The sequence below is a fragment of the Rhinolophus hipposideros genome (genome assembly GCF_964194185.1).
Source record: "Rhinolophus hipposideros genome assembly, chromosome: 15".
Classification (NCBI taxonomy): Eukaryota; Metazoa; Chordata; class Mammalia; order Chiroptera; family Rhinolophidae; genus Rhinolophus; species Rhinolophus hipposideros.
Genome location: NC_138061.1, coordinates 22,861,239 through 22,877,096, shown reverse-complemented (window position 1 = coordinate 22,877,096; position 15,858 = coordinate 22,861,239). Strand labels below are relative to the sequence as shown.

Below are 15,858 nucleotides of genomic sequence, written 5' to 3'. Positions count from 1 at the left end.
AACCCAAAGAAATCTAAAGTTTCATCTGCTGAAGAGATGCCTGTTTGGGTTTGCTGATAGGACAATACATTGCTATCTAATAGTCATGGCTTTGTCCCATTGGCAGATTCACAGTCTATTGTTCAACATGGTTAGAACACCTGAGTTACATAACGAGAGTTCCAGCCTGACTTTTGGGAGAGATAAATAGAGAGGAAAAAATAAGGGATAAGATGAACTGCCCATAGTTTATATTTCCTTTAAATACCCTAAATATGGGATGACAAAGGGGAAGGAATTAGGGACCTCAATCAACTATACCTACTGGTCCCATTCGTGGCTAGGCTTTCTGTAAGTTACAATTAGAAACCAGCAGTTTGTGATCTAAGCCATGATTAAATGTCTACATTTCCTAAAAAGAGTTCCTTTCGAAGAAAAAAAAAAATCAACCTTTTCTTAGGTGAAAAAAGCTGTTTTGCTTACCGTGGGATCAATAATAATTAGAGAGCAGCACATCCCTTGAAGGACCAGGGGTAGTTTTACCAGGAGAAGAAGGATGGGGCAGATGGCTGGGCAAGAGCAAAAGCCCAGGAATGACAGGTTTTAGACTGCTGTAGACTCTGGCCCCTTCCCACCACTATGATCCCATTATATAATAAATCAACTGGAAATACCTTTACTTCCGACCTACTAAGACAGAGCAGCAATTCTAGGTCGCCTTGACTGCCCATCTGTGTCTCACCTCCTACCATTTAGAAACAGTTGTAAAGATAAAGCAGTGAAAGAAACAAAATAAAGAATGCTCCTAAAACCACAGGCTTCTAAAAAAAAGAATCCTAAATCTATCTCACACAAACATGCACACCATACTTCCTTTCATTTGTTCTCTTTCTCTTGCACTCTTCCCAGGTTTTTGATGCTTACCTAAAGAAACGAAATAGCATACGGTAGGCCCTGCTGATTAAAAGATTAGCAGAATAAAGGGCATACATCAGTTGGCTCATCTCAGTTACCCATAAAAAATGATGGCTAAGTTGAAAACCTAAAGTTAATTTACCACACCATAAAACTATAGGTAGGCGATCCAGTTAATTACCAATGGGACAAGTGCAAATCAAAGGCCTTTGCTGTGCAAACACTTATTTACAGAAACGAAAAATGTTGTGAGACTGTGGACCTATGAGAAAGGAGAAAATTTGGTTTCTTGCCACGTGGGGCCATTCACTTACACACGTGGGACCAAGGGCTAGAACATTCTGGAGGAAACTGCCAATCATACATTTCTCCTCCAGTGTTCTCAGCAATTTCATCTGTAACTGTCTGCACAGAACAAAGCCCTTCTAACTCACCTCAAGGCGCAGGGACTCTTAATTACCTCTAGTCACCAGGAGGCAGCTACTCCATTAACCCTGGCTCAGCCACAGAGGCAGTCCCTCCAAGTCACTTCAAAAGGCTCAAGTTAGTACTTGGTATAATTCATTAAGAAAAGAGACAAATATTGATGTAATTAACAAGCAGAAAGATTGATTGTTTGCCCAAAAAACACTCAAAGGTAAGGTCACTAGATACATGTAAGATCTCTCCCAACGACTTCACAATTACCAGGTTCCTCACGGTGGCTGTTCACACTCCTATAAACCCCTAGCCTTACAGAGGGGTGAGTCCGCACACCAAGCCTCCAAGGACATCCTCAGAGCAGGTACCTGGACCCCACGACGGAGAGCCTTGGCAGTGATTTCTTGGATACGACACCAAAAGCACAGGTAATAAAAGAAAAAAAATAGGTAAGTTGGACTTCATTAAAATTAAAAACTTTTGTGTATCAAAGGATGCTATCAACAGAATGAAAAGTCAACAATGGAAAGGGAGAACATATTTGGAAACCATGTATCTGATAGAAGAGTGTTATCCAGAATATATTATAGAATTCCTAAAACACAACAAAAAGAACCCAACAACTCAATTTTAAAAAATCAGCAAAGGACTTGAATAGCTATTTCTCCAAAGAAGATAGACAAATGGCCAATGAGCACATGAAAAGATACTCAATACCACTAGTCATTGTACAGAAATGCAAATCAAAACCACAATGAGATATCACTTCACACCCATTAGGATGGTCATTATTAAAGAGAAAATACGTGGGCCAGCCCAGTGGCTCAGGTGGTTGGAGCGCATGTGCCTAACACCGAGGTCGTGGGTTTGATTCCCACATGGGCCAGTGAGCTGCTCCCTCTACAGCTAAGATTGTGAACAGCAGCTCTCCCTGGAGCTGGGCTGCTATGAGTAGTCCGAAGTCAGCGCCGGCTGCCCTGTGCTGCCATGAGTGGCAGGCAGCCATCGTGAGTGGCCGGCAGCCGGTGAGAGCTATCGTGAGCTGCTGTGGGGCTCATAATACCACCAGCATAGGCCAAGAAGCTGTGTCCTACAAAACTAGACTGAGAAACAACAGCTTGAACCAGAGTGGGGGGGCGGAGAGGGAGGCGGAAGACGGGGGGGAAAAAAGAAAACACGTACCAAGTGTTGGTGAGAATATGGAGAAAGTGGACGCCTTGTGCATCAGTGGTGGAAATGTAAAATGTGCAGCTGCTGAGGAAAAGGGAATGGTGATTCCTCAAAAAATTAAAAAGAGAATTACCTCATGATACAGCAATTTCACTTTTGGGTAAATACCCAAAAGAAGTGAAAGCAGGTTCTCCAATATTTGTACACCCAGGTTCTTAGCATTATTCACAATAGCCAAATGGTGGAAGCAATGCAAGCGTCCATCAATGGATAAGCAAAACGTGCTATATACATACAATGGAATATTATTCAGCCTTAAAAAGGCAATTCTGACATATGGTACAAAATGAAAGAATCTTGAGGATATTATGCTAAGTGAAATAAGCCAGTCACAAAAGGACAAATATTGTATTAATTCTTACGTGAAGTTCCTAGAGTAATCAAATTCTGCATTCAGACACAGAAAGTAGAATGTTGATTGCCAAGGGGTGGGGAAAGGAGGGAATGAGGAGTTATTGTTTAACTAGTACAATATAGATTCAGTTGAGGATGATGAAAAAGTTCTGGAGATGGATAGTGATGGTTGCACAACAATGTGAATGTACTTAATGTCACAGAACTGTAGACTTAAAAATGGTTACAATGGTAAATTTTATGTTGTGCGTATTTCCCCACAATTAAAAAAAAAATCAAAGTGGAAAAAGACCCCAATGGAACTTCAGGTTGAGGTAAGGAGGTTTTATGTGCTAAAGTCACACTCACCTAAAATCACAATAGCCCCAACAAAAAATCTTTATATTTCATTACAAATATCTGAAATTCCTAAACCAAGACTTCTTGACTGCACTGCAACTCACCAAGCCCAGCTATGACCTACTGCAAAACTTCACTTTGCAGCATAAACCAAGTTAGGGCAAAACAGAAGATTAGCCACATGGGGATTCGGTGTTTGATTTTTCATTTCTAGCTGTAGTCTTAAGGGATTAGGGAACAGCAACTATTAGAATAATATGTAATGTTCCCAGTCTTTGGGGAAACCATGTTATAGCAGCCTCATTTTGGTGCATTGTTTTAATCTGCATAATGCGTTTCATCCTCTGTAATAGGAAATAAGTGGGTCTGATTAACAGAAGAAAGGTCATTACTGACAAATTCTAACCTGGGGGATAATCTGAGCCTGTCTGCCGCGTTACAACAGACAGCTGGACTAGAAGATTATGTCCATGTACCTACTGCTACTCGAGTCATCAGCCCAATGCCTCCGCTCAATCAATCGCTTTAGTCTGTATTACTTTCCACCAAACTAAATTACATCCTAAGTTACAAGCTGAAGTGCCTGGCATTAAACTGCTTCTCCTCTCAACTCAGTAGTATCCATTCTGATAAGATAACTTGACTAAGAGGCAAATTTTGTATACAAACAGGAGTATGGGCGAAGGGTTTTGGGGGGACTTTGCCTGACTGAAACCTCATATTTCCTTCCCAACCCTAACTCTGTGGTGAGCAACAGTGAGTGTATTCTCTTTGATTACCGCCTGGGGGTTCTCGGGACATTCAGAGTTCGATGCACAACTTGCTCCAAACGGTGTTATGCTCAATGAAGCCCCTTATCTAGAGGCTGCTGAGAGCTATTCTTATTCCTTAGCCTGCCCAGCAGAGTGTACATTTAGAGATTTCCTCCACCTCCTATTCCTCCTCTGATTTTTTTTTTTTTTTGGAGGGAGTGTTTTTTAAGGGTGAAGGAAAACAGCTACATAAGCAGGAAGTAGGGGTAGCACTGGATCACCTATGCATTGGAACAAGAAGACCATGGAGCAAACAAGGACAAGAGGCAAACTCACTCAGTCAACAATTAAGAGACTTACAAAGAAATGCGTTCAAGTCTCATTCCAAACCCCAGGCTTGTCGCTAACCTTAGCAATATCTGAAAAATCATTCTCCAAGAAAAACTAAGCTGAAACTAATATAAAATAATATTGAATGAAAACCATATATATATATATATACATATATATATATACATATATATACATATATATACATATATATATATATGGTCACGGGATGTAAAGTATAGCATAGGGAATATAGTCAGTCAATGGTATTGTAATAGCTATGTACGATGTCAGAGAAGTAGTAGACTTGTTGGGGTTATCACTTTGTGAGGGGCATAAATGTCTAATCATTATGTTGTTTTGTACACCTGAAACTAATAAGTATTCAAAAAAAAGAAAAACTAAACTTTAGCTTAATGCACTCCCAATAAAGGGAAAAGTTAATATAGTAACCACAGAATTCAAAATTTATCCAACTTAAGAACATTACAAATCAGTAGAAAAACCTATTTGCTGTGATTCAGCCACTATTTCTGTGAGCAACCAGAGAAGATTGTGAATTTGGAGCTAGTAAAATGCTCATTAAGTGAAAAGCATTAAGATGTTAACTTGAAAAGATTCATTAACGGCTGCAAATTATTAACCTTGAAAGTTGTTTGATCAGATGAAGGTCAGACTTTAGTCTAACATTTGCCTTTTTCTCTTTTGACTAATTAGGTTAATAGTCAACAGACATCTTCCTAAAGAACATGACATCACTGGGGTAGCCTTCTACGGTGGCAGGAAATATTTAGCACGAAAGTCTCCATGGCAAAACTTCCCAAATGTTTTCTTCTCCAGCCCTGCACACCGCCCCTCAGAGTAGTTTTCCTTTGTGGACCAGTGGATCTGTAAAGGCAGCTGCAGTAACAATTATACCAAGAGGAATTTTAAAGGTGGAGATACAATACATTTTATTTTTCTTGTGGCAAAGCAATGGGACTACCCCCCTATGGGGCGGAACAAACATAGGACCCTGTATGTTGACGACAGCAGGTGTTCCAATAAAAAAAATAGCAGTTTCCAAGCAGCTGCATTTTAAGAATCTCTCTGAAGGATCCAACAGGAAGAGACAGACAAATTGTTTAAACACAAATAACTTTGACAATTAAAGAACTAGCATGACTAAGACACGAAAGACAAGTCAAAAGCAAACAGACTGACACTTGAGCAAATTTAGACCTCTAAGCATGTGGAAGTACTTTTTAATTTTCCCTATCACAATCTAAACCCCAAAGAACAGAAAGATCTGCAACCTTTCTGCTGCCTTTCACCTGCTGGTGAGATACTATGTTAGGGTTGCCATTAGATGTACTGCATTCCAGAAGATCCCTCAGACATAACTTGTAGTCATCAACGGGCAAACCAATCTCAGAGGCCCTCCCAGTTGTTGGGGTCTGAAATTTCACATACAACCCAATCCCTTCCCATGGCTATCAAAGAACATACCATAGGAGAGGTGGCTGTGTCTGAGAAACCCTTTCCAGGTGTGAGATAAGCACAAATAACCTTTACAACCAACAGAAGTAAATGTTGCATACATCACAATTTTACTGTTAAACCTTTATATAATCTATCCTTAATAATCAAGTTGGTGGCCAAATAGCTCATAGTATCCCTGGGAGACCCACCGGTCTGATTTTCTGACAGTCTCTTGTTTTCTAAACCACTCAAAGTTAGCGGTGTCATGGATGTACAACACCGGCTCTTAGAAAAAAGCCAAGAGCGTAAAAAGGCAGCGCTCATAACAGCTGGCACAGTGGAATAGAGACTTTTTAGGCATACCACTCTTTTGCCCTCGGCTGAGAAATACTAACTCTGAGAAAAGAAAACTCCTTGGACCACCCTTATACAAAGCATCAAAGTCAAGCAAAGAAAAGCAAAACATCTTTTTTTTTTTTTTAATTTTTTCTTTTTTTTTAGATTTTTATTTTTATTGGGGAAGGGGAACAGGACTTTATTGGGGAACAGTGTGTACTTCCAGGACTTTTTTCCAAGTCAAGTTGTTGTCCTTTCAGTCTTAGTTGTGGAGTGCGCAGCTCAGCTCCAGGTCCAGTTGCCCTTGCTAGTTGCGGGGGGTACAGCCCACTTGTGGGAATTGAACCGGCAACCTTATGGTTGAGAGCCCACTGGCCCATGTGGGAATCGAACCGGCAGCCTTCGGAGTTAAGATCACGGGACTCTAACCACCTGAGCCACCAGGCCGGCCCCGCAAAACATCTTTTAAGGTGAAGGGTAACATCTTAACTTTTATAGGAGGTACGAATGAAGACATATGAGGTCAGACAATTAAGTTCACAAACACATCCCAGAGAAAGTGCTACATAAGTACCTCACTACTGAGTATCACTATGGTCACCTTCCAAGTCCTCCCCTTGGGAAGCTATGAACCGATGCCAGCGCCTAGTCCACCCTTCAAAGCAATTTTGGAACTCTTTTTCTGGAATGGCCATCAGAGCTGTCATTGTATTACCCTTGATGTCCTGAATGTCATCAAAATGTCTTCCTTTTAATATTTCCTTTATCTTCGGGTAAAGAAAGAAGTCACTGGAGGCCAGATCAGGTGAATAGAGAGGGTGTTCCAATACAGCTATTTGTTTACTGGCTAAAAACTCCCTCACAGTGCCATGTGAGCAGATGCATTGTCATGATGCAAGAGCCGTGAATTGTTGGCAAAAAGTTCGGGTCATCTAACTTGCTTATACAGCCTTTTCAGCACTTTCAAACAGTAAACTTGGCTAAACTGTTTGTCCAGTTGGTACAAATTCATAATGAATAATCCCTCTGATATCAAAAACGGTTAGCAACATCATTGCAACAAGTTTGCGAACTTAATTGTCGGGCCTCATATTTGGAAACATTCTAAGGAAGGCTCCAAATGCTGAACTTGAAAAAAAGTATGGCAATTCCTCACAAAATTAAACACAGAATTACCATAAGATCCCTTTATTCTACTTCTGGGTATATATGCCCAGAAGAAGTGAAAGCAAGGCCTGACCAGATATTTGCATACTATCCATGTGAAAATAATCCAAACCAGAAAAACCAAAAGGTGAAAGCACTTCACTTGGGGTTTCATCAGTGGATGAATGAGTCAACAAAATGTGGCATATACATATACATTGTACGTGGCATATACATACAATGGAATATTATTCAGCCTAAAAAAGAAGGAAATTCTGACACATGCTACAACAGGGATGAACCTAAAAGACATTAGGCTAAGTGAAATGACCAGTATTTTATAGTTTCCTAAGTGCTTTCATACATTACATCATATAATTCTTACAACCACTTCCCCATGTAACAGTTAATGTCATCATGACCTCCATTTTATAGTTAGTGGAAAGAGGTCCAGAGCTAAACAACTTGCTCAAGGTTACACATTGAGAGACAAAAACAAAAAATCTAGTTTCTCTAACTCAAATTTCCACTCTCTTTTCAACACATCATGATGAGTTTTCTGTTCACCTCCATAGAAGCCTTTGTGCAACTCTATAGGAGGCATTACGGTATAGAAGAAAGAGCCCTAGACTTGGGAGTGAGAAGACCTATGATTAATCCTCAGCTTTGCCACATGACATTTGTGGGACTTTCTGCAATTCACAGTATCTTTAAGACTCAGTTTCTTCATTGGTAAAAAGTGTATTGTTAAAAAGTTTATAATACAGTCTATAGCGTTTGATAATTGAAGAAAACAGTATATGAAAGAGCAACACAAAGTTTAGAACTTATTAAGTGAAAATAAATGTCAGAAAGGAAAAAAAGTAAAAGTTTTGCAGGCTTAGCGGCACCAATATTTTCCCCTGATCTGGCCTTGGTGGTAACATTCAAACACATCTTTCCACTAACCTCTTGAGAAAACTGACTGCATCTTTGATACGTTTGACACATACTCTGAATCTAATTCATTAGCAGCAGTGAAGATGATGTAATTATTCTCCGTAGCAAGTTCATCAAAAAAGTTTGGGGAATGAAAATGAAGGTACAGGCTTAACAGAGACTTGCAAAGGGTAGGAAGAGGTCATGGTTATGAGCATATGCTCAAAACTCAGCCCAGTCCTTTCTGGACTATTCAGAAAAAGGACAGGCCACGAGCTTAAATCAACCATTTGGTGGCCCCTGAAAAGAATAAGGACAGTAGCCAAGCCAGAAGCCACTGAAAGGAAAAGCAACAAAGTAGGAGATAAAGCAAGCATAAAAGAATGTGATCGAGGAAACAGGTCCCAGATGAAAAGGAGCTGCCTGGAAAGCCGAAGTAAATACATGAATAAATAAACACAACATAAATTATACTCATACGTACTTCATACTCTAGCCCGGAATCTGGTGCTTCTTGCAAACACCCACATTTGTCATACTGTCCTTGGGTCACAAAGGGATATTTGGAAGAAGGCACTTTGTAATTCCTGAGTCTTACAGAAAATCACATTTATCATAAGGCCTCACTACAGTATCTGGTTTATTTGCTAGGTGCAGATATGCATTTATTTGTGAGATTTATAAAACTGTGTTTGCTACAAAATGTCTCTGGGGTCAGGTAAGGCAGATCAACCTTCAGTGCAATCTTGTTAGCACATCTCACCCTCATGCTCCCTCAATCCCAGCCCTCCCAACACACATTTCACACTTTTCCTTGTGTTCCCTGATGTGCCGAACACTGTAGTAAATCACTGTAGGAAGAGGACATTTTACCTTGGAAAAAAAAAGAGAAAGATAACGGAAACAAACACTGAACCCCCGCTCTGTCACACATTAGAATCTATACCAAGTTGTAAATGTATTACTAATACCGGGAATGTCTGGCAAGGCTTACATCTGGAGCTAAATCAAGTTTCCCCATCTGCTGGGTTTGCGTCTTCCACTCATTGTTAATTTTTCAATTGTTTGCAAGAAAAATTTAATAACTGTTGAGAAAATGGAAAATGACAGGCATAAAGGGAGCAAGGAATATAGGAAAAGTCAGCGTTTCCTAACACTGACAGCACATTCTCCCCATTTACAAACTGCTCACTTCTGTAAGTGTGTGGTCTTTTCCTCAAGACCCTAAACCAACTCCACATATGACTCTGTTTTATCCAATACATACAGCACTCTGTAAATGCCTTGCTGTTTCATAAGGAACCTAAATGCCGCCCCACAAGCTGCATTTGCCTCTATTTACCACAAATAGAAAGAGCCATGTAAAGCAAAACGTCAAAGTTCCAGATTCCCATGAGTCATTCTTTGAACTGAGAACAGCAGAAAATATTTTCAGAGAAAAGCTTTCAAGTGGCCTATACACAGGAAATACTTTGGCAATAAAGACTCCTGAAAAGAACTTGTAACCATCTCTTGGTAAGAAAATTCACAGAACAGCACTGTGAACTATTTCAACATAACAAAAGGAAAGTTTCGTGCACTCCTGCTTTTCCTGACCAAGAGCAACAACTTCCTCCACTCCTACAGATAGCAGGGCTTAAAATAGTTGTGGTGTCCAACACACTCCATTTAGAAAGGTACAATAAACCTCAGGATGAGGCAAGGAACTCTGCAAGAAAGAAATTCTCATTCCTTACCTGATATTAACCAACGCGTGGGTCACCTTGCTAGCTGCTTCCTTCCACTGGCCTGCATTGGTAGAAAGCCTCAGAACTGCACAGAAGGGAAGAACAAAAATCTGTCAAACCCCTGGTATAAAACACAAATATAAGGAATGAAGACACATCTCAGAGAGCACTACTAGAATAATCAAACAGAGCCTGTGCCAATCTTCTGTTTAAAATGTCCTCATGCTAGAGAAAAATATAAGGGCTTATTTTCAACGGGAATTTTTTTCACTGACTTTCTTTATACTTTCTATAAAACTACTCTGCCCTGGGTTCCCCTCTATCCAATTTCAGCTAACTGGTTTCCATGCTTAGTTTTTGCATTCGTTTACAATCTATACTGGGGTAATGTGAGGGTAACCCGGCTACTACATTTATCGTTTCCCTAATGGCTGGCATTGATTTAGTGGAATTGGTTGGCTGAGTTAACTGTCCTCTCCTGTTCCATATTTATCTTTCTCCTAAAGGTCAAACTGGACAAATAACCTTGCCAGATAGAAGATGGTCATGTTTTTCTTTCTTTTTTTTTTTTTAATTAAATTTATTGGGGTGACAATTGTTAGTAAATTTACATAGATTTCAGGTGTACAATTCTGTATTACATCGTCTATAAATCCCATTGTGTGTTCACCACCCAGAGTCAGTTCTCCTTCCAGAAGATGGTCATGTTTTAACCAAGGAGTAACCTGTTTTAGCTCCTCTGACTTAATTGTGTGACCTGCAACATGAATCAACAGGAATATTCTTCCTTCTCTGACCACATCCCATTCTCTTTTCCACATTTACCCACAGGAGGAGAGGTGACAGAAATGTAGAACGTTCTCTTTTAGCTATGAGCTTCAGGGCCACACATTACATCACTTAGACTATTTCAGAAAAGAGACAAATCAGCAGCACTCCTTGAAAGAACAAGCACATGGTGGGCACTCTAAGTACATGTTTTTATGAATGAATAGCTAATAAGAGCTAAATATGTAGACAGTTTACTATATGTGAGGAACTGGACAAAGCTGCCAAATTTAAACACAAAATGATTTCAAAATGCCCTAAAAGCCTCAAGCTAAGGTAATCATTTATGTAGTAAATTATGGTACACAAAAATAACATACTATGCAGCCATTAAAAAGAAACTTAGTAATAGCAAAAACTGAAAATCATAATTCCCATGAAAAGAAAGAATGGTTAAATAAACTATAGTCATACTAACTAAGCTAGCGAGAGAAACAGATAGACTTAATAAAATTACTAAAAGTAGGAAAATATTTTATGATACATAGTTTTAAAAAATAAAATAGAGGAATAACATGATTATAACTATAACACTCTGTATACATACAGGCTAATATACAACAATGAAAAAAACGGTGGTAAAACTAGAAAAGACATTATAAAATTTTTAAATTTTTTCACCTGCTTTTTCTTTAGTATTGGTAATTATCTTTATTTTTTCATGAAAAAACAGTTCAAAATGTGGTTATCATTGATATTTCAGGGCAGCTGCTGTTGGAGGTCCTTACTATTCAGTGGACTTCACCGCAATAAATTAATACCATGGAAACATTAAACGCATACCTTTATAGATGAGAAAACTGACACTCAGATACCTGAGATGACACAAATGTTAAATTATCAGACTTTTTAAAGCAACTGTTATGACTATGCTCCATGAATAAAGGTAAACACACTTGAATGCACAGAAAGATAGAACTTCTCAACAGGAGACTTGAAACTATAAGAGAGAAACAATATAAAAATTTAGAAGTAAAATATATATTATGTAAAATTAAAAATTCACTAGATGAGCTTAATAACAAAATAGATTGACACAGGAGTCAGAGAAACTAAAGATAGAACAATAGAAATCATTAGAACAATAGAAAGCATTAAATATGAAGAACAGAAAAAATGGTGGGGAAAAACAAATAGGGCCTCAGGGGCCTGTGGGACAATATCAAAAAGTCTAACATTTATTTATTGTAGTCTAAGAAGAGGAGAAAGATATTGGGGCAGAAAAAAATTTGCAAGATAGAATGGCTGAAAACACCCAAATTTGGTGAGATTCAAGAAGCTCAACAAACACCAACCAAACAGGATAAACTCAAAGAAAAACCATGCCTAAACATATCATAATCAAACTGCTGAAAGCCAAAGATAAAGACAAAATCCTAAAAAAAGCTGGAGAAAAACAAAATATTACAAACAGGTGAACAATGACTCAAATGACCACAGATTTACTTTCAGAAACCATGGAAGCCAGACAAAGAAGAACAAAACACCTTCAAAGTACTTCAAGATAAGAACTACCAACTCAATATTCTATATCTAGCAAAATTAGCCTTTAGGAATGTAGTAAAACAAAAAAAAAATGTTGTTATCAGGAGAACTGCTCACAAAGAACTGCTAAAGAAAATTCTTAAGACTGAGAGAAATGATACCAGAAGGAAATTTGAATCTCCACGAATAAAAAGAGCGACAGACATCTACACCGTTCATGGAGTGGTCTCCCTAATAAGGCATGTATCCATCTGACACTCTACCATACCTTTACAACATTATTGATTATATTCCCCCAACTATCTTTCATGTCCCCATGGCAATATTGTAGTTACTAATTTGTGCTTTCTAATCCTTTCCCCTTCACCCTTATGCCCTCCCACTTCCCATCTAGCAACCATCAGTTTTTCCTCTATATCTCTGAGACTGTTTGTTTACTTTGCTCATTTATTCAGTACACCTGAAACTAATTTAAAAAAAAAAAAGAGCAACAGAAATGGAAAATATCTAGGTGAATAAAAAAATATATTTTTCCCTCTGAAGTTCTTTAGCATATGGATGATTGTCACAAGCAAAAACAGCATTGTCCTGTGGGGTCTTCAATGCATGTTTTAATGTCAATGTCATACATGTGACAACTATAAGATCAAAATAAGTTTGGCGGTTGGTTATCAAAGAATCCTATATAGTAGAAAAGTTTTTATATTTTATTGAAGTGATACAATATTAACTCTAGACTGGAAAGATAAGTATAATGTAATCCTAGAGCAACTGCCAAAAATACATAACCAAATATAACCAAAAGCCAACTGATAAAATGGAATGTTAAAAATATTCAAGTTATCCAAAAGAAAGCAGAAAAGGAGGTACAGAAGGACAAAAAAACTGGGGGGAGAAAACAAAGTAAATGGCAAAACTAAAATAAAGTATCAGTTATTACATTAAATGTTTATGGTTTAAAAACCAAATACGAGACAGAGATTGTCAGATTGGATAACAAACAAGACCCAGTTATAAGCTCTGTAGAAAACAGCCCCTTTAATTTTAAAGATATAAATAATAGTAAAAGGATAGAAAAAGATAGACATGCAGACACTAATCAAAAGAAAGTCACAGTGGCTATATTAATATCAGACAAGACAGATTTCAGACCAAAGAATATTACCAGGGATGCAGAGGGACATTACACAATAATAAAAGGGTAAATTCACCAAGATATAGTAAATGTGTACACACATTTGTGTACACACATAACAGCTGAACTAGAAAATACATGAACTAAAAAGTAAACGAACTGAAAGAAGAAATTGACAAACCCACAATTACAGTTAGAGATTTCAACAGTCTTCTCTGTCCCTTTAGAACAAGTACTCGTAGACAGACAAATCTGTGAAAACAGAGAACATTATCAAACAAGTTGACTGGATACAAACTTACAGAACACTGTACTGCAAGATCACAATACAAGTGCCTAGGGAACATTTACCAGGATGGACCATATTCTGGACCATAAAACAAATCTCAGTAAATTTCAAAGGACTGAAATCACACAAAGAATATCCTCGAATCAAAACAGAATTAAACCAGAAATTACTAACAGAAGGATATCTAAAAAAAAGAAAACTCCCTAAATATTTTTAAATTAACACAGTTCAACACAACTGAAAGATGAAAGAAGAAATCATAAGAGAAATCAGAAATATGTTGAACATGAATGACAATGAAAACATAACATAAAAATCTGTGAGCTGCAGATAAAGTAAGACTTAGAGGGAAATTTATAGCACTAAATATTTATATTTTAAAAAAAAGTTCTCATATCAATGACCTAAATTTCAATCTTAAGAAAATAGCAGGGCCTGGCCCGGTGGCTCAGGCGGTTAAAGCTCCATGTTCCTAACTCCGAAGGCTGCCGGTTCGATTCCCACATGGGCCAGTGGGCTCTCAACCACAAGGTTGCTGGTTCAACTCATCAAGTCCCTCAAGAGATGGTGGGCTCTGCCCCCTGCAACTAAGATTGAACACGGCACCTTGAGCTGAGCTGCCTCCCAGATGGCTCAGTTGATTGGAGCGCGTCCTCTCAACCACAAGATTGCCAGTTCGACTCCCACAAGGGATGGTGGGCTGTGCCCCCTGCAACTAGAAACGGCAACTGGACCTGGAACTGAGCTGCGCCCTCCACAACTAGGACTGAAAGGACATCAACTTAAAGCTGAATGGCACCCTCCACAACCAAGATTGAAAGGACAACAACTTGACTTGGAAAAAAGTCCTGGAAGTACACACTGTTCCCTAATAAAGTCCTATTCCCCTTCCCCAATTAAAAAAAAAGAAAAGAAAATAGCAAAAGAAGAGCAAATGAAATTCAAGCAAGCAACAGTAAGTAAATAAAGATCAACGAAATCAATGAAATGAAAACATAAAAACAATAGAAGGGAAAAAAATAACAAACAATGAAACCAAAAGCTGGTTCTTTAAAAAAAAAATGTTTTTAAACCAAAACAAAAAAACAAACAAATACCAATTAGCTTCATATATGCATGTAGCCAGATTGACCGAGAAAAACAGGAGATATAAATTACCAAGATCAGGAATGGAAGAAAGGGAATCAGTACAGACTCTACAGACATTAAAAGTGAATATTACAAACAACTGTATGCCCATTATCCTCACAACTTATGAAATAAAACAAATTCCTGGAAAGACAAACTTCTAAATCACTCCAGAAGGAAAAGATAACTTAAATAGTCCTACATCTATAAAAGAAATTTAATTCATAGCTAAAAACTTCCCAAGAAAGTAAATTCCAGGTTCATCTGGCATCACTGACAAATTCTACCAAACATTTAAGGAAGAAATAATATCACTTCTAAACAAATTCTTCCAGAAAAAAGATGACAGAAAACTCTTCAACTCATTTTATGATGTCAACATTACCTGATACTAAAGCCAGAAAATGACATTATAAGAAAATAAAATTACACATCAACATCCCTCATGAATATCTGCAAATCAAATCCACCAACCCATAATACTGACAAGTCATGTGGGGTTAGTTCAACATTCAAAAATCAATCACTCTATCAATACTCTGAAAACCATGTGATCATCTCAAAAAAATGCTAAAACTGTTTTAATAGCATCCAACATTCATTAATGAGAATAACTCTCAGGGAACAAGAAACAAAAAGGAATTTCTTCAACCTAATAAAGTGCATCTACCAAAAAACCTATAGCTAACATCATATTTCATGGAGAGTAATTGAATCCTTATATTGAAAACAAGGCAAGTATATCCATTCTTACCACTCTAATTTAACATACTACTGGAGGTCCTAACCAGTGAAATAAGGCAAGAAACATAAATAAATAAAAGGCATACTCACTAAAATGGAGGGAATAAAAAAGTTTTATTCATGAACAACATGATTGTCTACGTAAAAAACTCCCAACAGTTTACAAGAAGCTACTAAATCTCGTGAGTTTAGCAAGACGGCAGGTTACAAGGTTACGTTCAAAAATCGAAAGTGTTTTTATTCACGTATTAGCAAATCACGTAAAACGTGAAATTCTAAAAAACATTTATAAAAGCACCAAAATCCATGAATTACTTTGAGATAAATTTAATACAGTATGTG

General features: G+C 37.8%; 1 protein-coding gene across 1 annotated transcript in view; it reads right to left on the bottom strand.

Annotated features, from left to right (window-relative positions):
- The window catches only part of ARMH3 (armadillo like helical domain containing 3), a 151,005-nt gene that overhangs the window by 58,337 nt on the left and 76,810 nt on the right, over window positions 1–15,858 (bottom strand). The window contains exon 23 of the mRNA XM_081074511.1: window positions 9,917–9,992. Coding sequence (XP_080930637.1) covers window positions 9,917–9,992 — 76 coding nt within the window. The remainder of the gene's footprint in view (window positions 1–9,916; window positions 9,993–15,858) is intronic.